The sequence below is a fragment of the Acanthisitta chloris genome, unplaced genomic scaffold (assembly GCF_000695815.1).
Source record: "Acanthisitta chloris isolate BGI_N310 unplaced genomic scaffold, ASM69581v1 scaffold14187, whole genome shotgun sequence".
NCBI classification, from domain to species: domain Eukaryota; kingdom Metazoa; phylum Chordata; class Aves; order Passeriformes; family Acanthisittidae; genus Acanthisitta; species Acanthisitta chloris.
Genome location: NW_008682125.1, coordinates 5227 through 14798, shown reverse-complemented (window position 1 = coordinate 14798; position 9572 = coordinate 5227). Strand labels below are relative to the sequence as shown.

At 43.4% G+C, this 9572-nt stretch overlaps 1 protein-coding gene across 1 annotated transcript in view; it reads left to right on the top strand.

The window, feature by feature from the left end:
* The window catches only part of RALGAPA2 (Ral GTPase activating protein, alpha subunit 2 (catalytic)), a gene marked incomplete at both ends in the record, with an annotated part of 62824 nt that extends 55864 nt beyond the window's left edge, over nt 1-6960 (top strand). The window contains 2 exons of the mRNA XM_009078396.1: nt 2514-2672; nt 6762-6960. Coding sequence (XP_009076644.1) covers nt 2514-2672; nt 6762-6960 — 358 coding nt within the window. The remainder of the gene's footprint in view (nt 1-2513; nt 2673-6761) is intronic.
* Between the last annotated feature and the right edge of the window lie 2612 nt (nt 6961-9572).

Sequence of the window (9572 nt, the reverse complement as noted above, 5' to 3'; positions counted from 1 at the left end):
GCCACGCGCCGAGTGACCCCACAGTGTGGCACCGAGCAGTGTGTCCCAGCACCTGCAGCCCAGAGCATGTGTGTCACACCTGTGTGAGCCAAACTGCCTTCCGTGCAGGTCCCAAATCCGCCGCTGCCAGCACACCCAGGAGGAGATGTGGTTGCCATTTCCAGAGCTGCTCTCCCGCAGTGTCTGCAGAGCGATGGTTACAGTGAGCTCAACAGCTCAGAACTTGTCCCTCGTTTGGGTTTGCTTCTTAGTATCTGTCTTATATGGGATTTTTTAACACAGTTTTCCCAGAGTTCTGGCTCCATGCATGTTGGGTGTGGGCTCTGGACCTTTCAGCAGAACTTGCTGAACGTCCGTTGGAGTACTGAGTGCCCCACAGCTTCTGCTCTGAGTACACAACACAGAAAAATAGTAGCTGGCTTGTTGTCACTTACAAGATTATTGTAGTGGTTTCTTTATCGATGAAACTTTCTTTCAGTAACGAATATTTTTTATTAATATCTATGTTTTCTTTTCAGTATTATACCTTGTAATTGTGATGCTTAAGAATGTGTTACTTCAAAACAAGGATGGGCAGTAGGTCAGGCTCTGAAATGAGTCTCTGGCACCTGATGGGGATCGTAGCAGAGGCAGTAATTCATGATCATAGGATGTTTGCAAGATTTTAAGCTCAACCATCACTTGCTGTCTCAAATGAGCACACAGCAAGTGTTGGTTCAGCCAACTTCTCTCTCTTCACTGAATTGTGTTCTCTAGGATGTGATACCAGTACAAAGTGGTTTGGGATTCCTCAGTATGAAAAGTGCTTGATTATCAGAACAGTTCCCTATGATTTTAAAAAGGGTACCTTAAGCTGTGTTTGGACATGTTTTGATGACTGTTCTTATAGCAGTACATGCTATTTATCACCTCAGAAACCATAAGAGGGGAAGCCAGTACAGAGCTTTGCTTCTAATCACTTTGAAGGTAACCTGACTGCAGCTTGTCCCAGAGAGTGAGGTGGGGGTTTTGTCCTACATGTAAATTCCCATTTCCTTTGGTGTGTGTCAGTCTTCACTGTGATATTAGCAATATGATTATTTTCTTGCATGTTGCTGTATTTTACCGAGCAATTAAAATACAAGAGAATACACAGAAATCAGTGTAGCCATGAGAAGTTTCTACTAGTTTTGTTCACATAAGAAGCTCTAATGATAGTATTGATATGATTCCATGTTTTTACAAGACAAAAGCAGTTTTTCCTCAAACAGAACTAAAATTACCTTCTGTTCATAGGTGTAAATAAAACACAACTATCTTCTGTTTAATTTAAAATAAACTGAGAATCTCAGTCCTTTATGAACTGAACTTTACTCTGCTGGAGCATGAACTGTAAGCCAAGTTCATAGCTGTAACTTTTTAACGTGGGGTTTTTGCCACATTTCTGTCATGACTTTTGACTTCTGTTTGTCACCAGTATGTAGGAGTTAAAGTTTTTCTTTCTAAAGGCATTGCTTGGTTCTGAAGAGGGAAGTTTCATTAGTACAATGTGGGCTGATCCAAAGCATGTTGGGGTTACTCAGTTGTTATTTATCAATGAAAATCACCACCTTCTTTTCCCTTTTTTCTCTCCCCCCACACAGAGTGAAGAAGCAGAGCTTCATTTTGGCTTCTTTGTTCGGTCTATTGTGCACATTGTTCCAGGGGTAGCACCAAATTGGGGGAGTGGGGGGTGTCTTTTAAGCTTTAAGTGGGACTTAAATTCTCTTTATGCTTTGGGCTGGCATTCTGCATGTGGATTACATTTTAACTTTAAAGCTTACAGTTGAAACCATTGTGTGAGGCTGGTACATGATTGCCAAATAGTTTTTGCCATCTGTTAGATCACCTCCAGCTCCTCCAGCAGCAGAGCAAACACACAGGCTCTCAGATGCATTTGGTATATGTCAGGTTTAAATTTTACCCATCTTTTATGCCATTCTGCTCCAAATAAAAAGATAACTCCCACAATATTTCCCACTCTTTGCTACTTCCCATTGCCCAGATATTTTGCTGATTGTTCCAAGCAGAAGCTCCTCTAAGTAATCATTGAGATGTTTGTGGGATAATAAATTCAGTTACAGTGGTTAGTGACAGACAGTTTTGTGACATCCTGAGTTGAGGGCATTTCATATTTCTGTGACAGCTGCCTTATTTTACCTTATTTTGGCGGGAATATGATGTTCTGTTGGTTAATGTTTTGTTCTGGTAATTCAGTTTTCCGCCTTAAATCACTGTAGGTAATGTACATTTACATATCATGCTAATGGCTAGTTTGATAATGACTTAATTAAGCCATCAGACAACAATGTGTTCTGAATGAAGCAAATTATTGAGCTGATGCTTTCATGAGCAACTGGAGAAAAACAATATTTTAACTTTTTCTGTAATGAAATATTCCTACTGTTGAGCACTGTAATTCAATTTGTGAGCCGTGACCCCTCCTAAACCATGGTTATCACTTGGATTAATAAAGAGCCAATTTGCTATTGCAGCTTCGTCACTTGGGAAATGATGAGGTTCACATCGTCTGGTCTGAGCACACCCGCAACTACCGCAGGGGCATCATACCCACAGACTTTGGGGATGTTCTCATTGTTATTTACCCCATGAAGAACCACATGTTTTTCATAGAGATCATGAAGAAGCCGGAGGTATGTTTTGGCTGCTTTTTTGGGTTTGCAGTGTGTTGTGCAACTGACCAGCAGGTCTGTTGCTTAAATAACACTCAGTGGTTTAGAATTTGGGGTTTGTTTTTTCACAGCAAATACAAAATACAGTCTGTTCATCTCAGGTGGAAAGCATGCTAAGCAAGGAGCTCTGACTTAAAAACTAGAATTACTAAAGATGATCAAAGTGGTTGCTTATTCATTTCATAGTACTGCTTAGCACTTAACAGAAATATTTCAGAATTTTCGACCCATAGAAGTTACTGTGCAAACAACACTATTTAAAACCATTGTGAGTTTCCACAGTGAGACTCTGAAAGCAAAACAGTCAAGATTTCAGTTCAGTGTGCTGTTAGATTCCCCCCTGCCACTGGGTCATTGCTGTACATGTGGTACCGTGCAGAACCTCATGTGTCTATGGGGCTGTCGTCATCATTTGTCTCAGTGGGATCCTGTAGGCAGTACTGGAGCTTCAGTATTTTCTGGTTAAATTGTTATTTGCAACCACATTTGAGATATTTTTTTGAAAGATATGTGGGGGTTTTTCAACACATTGGGGGGGGGTGTATGTACATCTGCACATATGTATGAAGAAGTCACTTCAGTAAATGCTTGTTTGGTACACTATGGGTGCAAAAATGTATACAAAATATACTGGATGGAGGTAATCAGTGCGATAAATACCATTTCCCTTACATGAGGGACAACATTTATCCAAGAGAGTAACCAGCTGTGGGAAATGCCTGTGTCAGATGACATATTTACCAGCTGTGGACAATATTTTTTGAGTTGTGAATGGTGGAGCTCTTAGATACTGACACCCAATGGTTTGTCAGCAGACACTTCTAACTTGAAAATTTTCTAGTAGTGGGGGGATTTTTCCTACACATGGTTTTGAGCTCTGCAATTTACTTTTGGGGAATTTTATGTTTTAATGTTCCATCAGGAAAATGAGAATTTAGTGTTAGGAGAACACACTTGAGACTTCTCTGGAGCAATGGAGAAAAGCTGTGTCATCTTACATGTTAGTCAAAACCACCCAACGGGCAGCCAGAATAAGAGCTAACTGGAAATTTAGTGTTATCCCTACATTTAAAGTACAAACCATTACAATGTAATAAAATTAATCCAGACATTTCCAGGGCAAGTGTGGCTGACCTTTTGTTCACCAGCTACTGACCCCAGGGTGAATGAAAGAGGCTTGCAGAGAGAAATGTCTGTTGTTTGGCTTCAGTCCCTGGTATTTAAATTGCATTCCCTAATCGAATGAAAAGGCTGTCCTCTCTATCAGGTTACAGAATCCATGGCAACATTTGGCCTTTTATATCCATAATGTTAGCCTTTTTGTTTGCAGCCAAGTAGAGACACCTGGAGCAATGTTAACATTAACCGCTTTAGCATTAATAGCTTCATTATAGAAGAATTTCTGATCAGATAGCTGTTACTTTTGTTATGTTGCTTCAGCTTGTATTGTTTTCATTTTTGATCTCCCTGCTTGGCAACCGGGCAATGATTTGCAAATTTTTTTTGTCTTGATTAATTAAGCAATATAATTATCAGGAACCGTGCTGCAGTCTTTGCCCGACAAAGCTTCGGAGGGAAGACAATAGTAAGTCTGTTAGTGTGAATGCATTCCACGCGTCACAGATGCACGAGGATATTGGGAACAATGAGAGGAAAAGCTGCCTGCGAGAGGGGACAAAGCATGCCAGGCAGGCTCCGCACTGCACATACCGCCAGGGACATGCTGCGGGTTCCCTGGGACACAGATGCCTCGTTAGATTGCAGCTCGTCATCAGAGATTAATTCTCAGCCATTTGGTACAATAATTTACCCATTCCCCACTCTTTTAACTAGTGCTGCTTGCTGTAGAGGGGCAGTCTTTGTGCTCAGAAGGTTTATTTACCCTTGCCTACTTTTACTGCGGGCAACAGAAATAATGATTTTTCTCTTGGAAATCGGGACGAGGCAGGTGCTTGCAGTGGGCTGAGTATTAATTTTTGCTTTGCAGATAACTTGCAGTGACATTTGGAGTACTCGCAGGAGGGGGATCTTTCCCTCCAATCTTTTGGTTTTTAATGGATTCCTGTCAAAGCAGACTATATGTTTGTAACCATCAGAGCCCTGTTTTCCTCGGGTGGGTGTTTAATGCGGGGGTACAGAGGAGTGCGGAGCGGACAGCGTGCCCTGAGCATTCTGCTGGCCTCCCCCCCGGATCCCCTGTTAGGGCAGAGCCCCTGTGCAGATGGAAGCTGACGAGATGCAGCTCCATTGACTTTAATGACCCTTGGCGTGGCTGCTGGATCTGCTTGGGAATGAATAATTCCAAGCTTTGTGTCCGCACGGTCCGGCTGTGCAGCGCTTGGATTGCGGCAGGCTCTGCGGAACCCTCAGCTCCACTGCTGCTCTGCTCATGTGAGCTTGTGTCTGGCTGTGTGTGTATTTATGCACACACATGGATGAGGTGTGTAAGATAAACTCTGCCCCACTCCCCAAACCCAGATGGGTTTGGAACCATGACACCAAGTCCTGTGAGCAGAACCTGCTTGTCTAAAAAGCCTGACAGGGAATTTGCCAGCACCGGTAGTATCTGCTGATCTGGCTTTACATATCTGGTATGTGTACAGTGGTGTAATTTTATTACTAGTATATACTTAACCTTCTTGCTTGTACTAAAAAATAGAGTTTTACATTCTTCTCCTGTTGTCAATACTTTTAAACAGAGCATGGGGTAAAAATTTCACTTAGAAACGTTACTGCTTAAAGAGGGAAAACTTGATGCTCTGGAACATTACAATTCAGGTGGCATAGGTTTTTCTCTGTCCCCTTTCTTTCCAGCTGTCTGGATAGTAATGCTAGCAGTAAATTTAAAAAAAGGCAAAACCACTATGGAAACATTTTGCACTAATCTATTTTTTGGGGCGGTGGGTAATTATTTTAAGTAAAGGAATGACAGAATAAGTGTGTGAAGAGACAGCTGTCATTTGCAGATGTTATATTAAACCCAAATTTCTTCTGTAATTCATTGCCACTTCTAATTAGAGGAATTCCCTAGATGCAGGGGATTTATATTATTCCCTTTGTCCATTTATTGAATGACTGTCACAGTCACCCACAAGCAGTTGCAGAAGAATAATAGAGGGTATTTATTTATGTGATAAGCCTCTGTACAGATGGAAAAAATCCATAGCTTAAATATTGATAATTGCTGCTGGCTTCTGTTTGGGGCTTTGGTTGGGGGATTGGGTTTTTCATTTTGAGTTTGTGAAAGGGAAATGAGTTTGAGTACTTGTAAGTGCTAATGTTTATTTTGTATTTAAACATCAAAATTTTCTGGGTTTGGCAGGCCAAGGCTGTTATGTGTCTGCAATTCTGGACATAGTTCACTTTTAGGAAGCATCCCTTGTACCTTGTGTGGCCTTTATATCTTCATTTATGTGTGACCTATGAGCCATAGGTCACCAGAGGACACAAACAGGGGTTTCCTCCAGAGGGGACCCTGAAGGAGCAGCATTTGAACACCTTGATGTGCTGGGCTGGGCCCGTTTGTGCCTGTCCCTGTGTTCTGCCTCTGAGAGGGGCCACTGCTCTGCCATCTCCACTGCCTTCTGCACACACCTCCTCATCTTGGTCCAGTTCAAGTTTTTTTCCCTTACATGAAGTCCATGGAAGGAGTTTATAGAGGATTATCTGAAGCAAATACGTTTTTGCAAAACCTCTTGCCAGTGTTAGATTCAGCCAGTGAATCAGGGTCTCCTGTTGGAATCCCAGATGGAAAACAGCTCTTAATATCTAGTCCCAATGGCATATTGATTGCAAATTCCTAGATGGCTTTGTTTCCGATGTGTAACAAGCTCATGTTTACTCAGCTGAATGTTCTGTGAGACGTGTGTATCTGTGTACAGTGTGCTGATGGCAATTATGGAGAGTTTGAACACCTATGAGCTTGGGGGATGGGTGTCACACTAGAAGTTTCAGTGTGGGGAGCAATGTGGTCATCCTGGTTTGTGGCAAAGTGCTGTACCATCTCATGTAGTGGTTCCGAGGCTTATTCTTGTATTTTGGGGTCCCCAGGTGCCATTTTTTGGTCCTCTCTTCGATGGAGCAATCGTGACTGCAAAGCTGCTGCCAAGCTTGATCTGTGCCACGTGCATCAATGCCAGCAGAGCTGTCAAGTCCCTCATTCCACTCTACCAGAGCTTGTATCCTTTCTCCCAGGGGGCAAGGCTCCCCGTAGCAGGGTTCTTACTTCCCAGCATCCTTCTGCAGAGAGGTAGGCTTGGATGAAAATCCTTCCTATTTGATTTTATCAGCAAAGGTCAAAGCTTTCTTCTGTCAAGCTCAGTGTCTTCAGTCATTCACACCCAGTTGTCATCCCATGCTTTAAAAATAAGATGATGACATCACAGGAGTGTTCTCACCAACATCTTCTGTCTCACTGCTGGGGGAGGTGGACTTAGCACTGAGGCTTTGAATGGTGAGTTATGACAATTTTCAGTTTTCTTTCACACTGATAGAAGTTACTGACTCTCTATGTCATGCTGGTGCACAGACCTCAGTCATGCTCATACCTTATGCAAAGTACTAGTCCAGGCAACTTGACTTGGACTCTTTACGTTAATAACAGACAGATGGGATTTAGCCTTGGATACAGATGTTTCAGTTCTCAAGTTCCAGTTTTATTCCAGCCACACCTGTATTTGGGCATTTCCAGAACCTGTTTTCAAATAATGTCTGGAAGGTACACAGTGGATGTGCTTCTATAGGACAGGAGATGTGACATAGGCTTTTATCCTTGGTTGCTGCACAGCATCACGGCGTTGGTGCTAGTTTGCACTCATTCTAGGATTCTCTCACAATACCATCATACATTTTATAGCTTGTTTTGCTAATCACATAAATTGTCTCAGGACCAACACCCACTGCACTTTCCTTTCTCTGACGAGCTTTTGATTTGAGCATTTTTCTAACCACATGACTTTGAGAAAGAGTTTGCAAGTGAAATGTTTTCATCTTTGACAGCACACGGATGAATTAGTTTGAGATTCAAATATTTAAAACACAGAGTATCCTCAAAATACTAGTGGTTGGGGTTTTTTTTAGGCTAAATTTTATCCAGTATACTTCACAGAAGTCATCAGAAATGAAAAGTAGCATTGTGGTTAAACTGAGTTGTATTTTATTAACTGAATTGCATACTTATTATCAAGCCAAGGCTGCTGGTGGTTGTGCAAACCGTGGCACTGCCTGACAGGTGAGTCAAGACTTGCTGAGTCTTCACTTCTGTTTTTTGAGAGAAATCTAGCAAGTTCCTAAAACTGTTCTGTGCAGAATTTACCTTAATCCATCTGCTTCTACAGTCAGTGTGTAATAATAACTAAGTGTAGTAAAATTAACATCACCAGCAGCAACTACAAGAGCAAAACTCTCCCAGCCCCTCACTCCTAGTCGGAGTCCTTCAGTTCCCAACCCTACTCAGCTTTTGGCTTCCAGCATTCTGAGAGCGAGCAGCTCACCAGCTGGCCACGCTCCTGCTGTCCAAGGGGATCTCCCTCGGGGTCCCTCCATGTCCCCAGGGTGGCATGAGCAGCACAGACACGATAGCACAGGGCACTTCACTGCACAGGTTTGAAGCAGCATCTGTCTCTGCATTCTTTTCTCCTCTTTTTGTGGCTGCTTCTGTACCAGCAATGTCTGTAGTGAATCAACTGCCACTTGTCTGTCTGATAAATGAAAGCAGATTGAGAAACTCCTGAAATGGGACAAAGGGAATTTGGTGGGTAGATCCCATTGGGATGATGCTGGAGCTGGAGAAAAGGATATCCATAAGTCCTCCTATAGATAATGAAACACTTTGAGATATACTGAAATTGATAATGAGCCAGAAATTGGGATGTGAGTATGTAGATGTGTAAAGGTGATGCTGAGCCTGTCTGATGCAGCCATGCTGCTCTGCAGCTCTCAAAGGGTGAGTGACTCCGCTCTGGTGTTTGCTTTGCCAACTGCTATGAGGAGGACAGGAGGAAAGCAGACCTGGCAATGTGAATAGTAAGTGAAGGAGTTTAGTGCCTTTATCAGACTGGAGATGAAAATAGGAGGAAGAAATGAAAAGCAATGACCCTGGCAAAGTAAGGGACGGTGCTTGGCACACACTAGTCGTAGCCATGCAGTTGTGGTTAACCCTGACGGGTGGAGTGAGGCAGGGCTGAGGATGATCTGCTGCTTTGCTTTGGCACATGGGTCCTATTCCAAAGCACTATCCACACTAAGGGCTAAGTAGCTAAAGATGTTTTGATGCACGTGTGGTTAGAAATGGATTGAATGCTTTATCTGGTGTCAGTGGCGATAAGATGCGAAATCCGTGGTGCCAGTGGTGGTGGCCGTGGGGGGACCAGGGACAGTGTGGTGATGGTCATGGAGGGACCAAGCTGGTGATGGTGGCCATGGGGGGACCAGGCTGGTGGTGGTGACCAGGGGCCGCACTGCCGGCACAGGGTCTCGTGCTGGGGAGCTGGGGCAGCGCCTTGCTAGCAGTGACAGCTGAAGTCACTTGTTGGAAAGTCTGTAAACTCCTGCTACAGCTGCACTTGTCAGGGGTTGTAAGGGAAGTGTAATCAGCCACAGAGATTAATTTGCATCTCAATTAGGAAAGAGTCAGGAGGAAGCATAGGGTCTGTTGCTGGAAGGTTGTGGAAGAAATCTCATCAGGCACAAAAGGCTCCCGACTCGGTGCTCCAGCGAGCGGAGGACAATATCCGAGTCCGGTTTCCATGGGGACCAGGACCGCAGAGCCGCGGGAGCATCTCGCTGTGCCGTAGTCGTTTGGTCATGATGACACAAATTCCACTGTTGTACCCAAATACAGTTTTCTGTTGAAAACCTCCC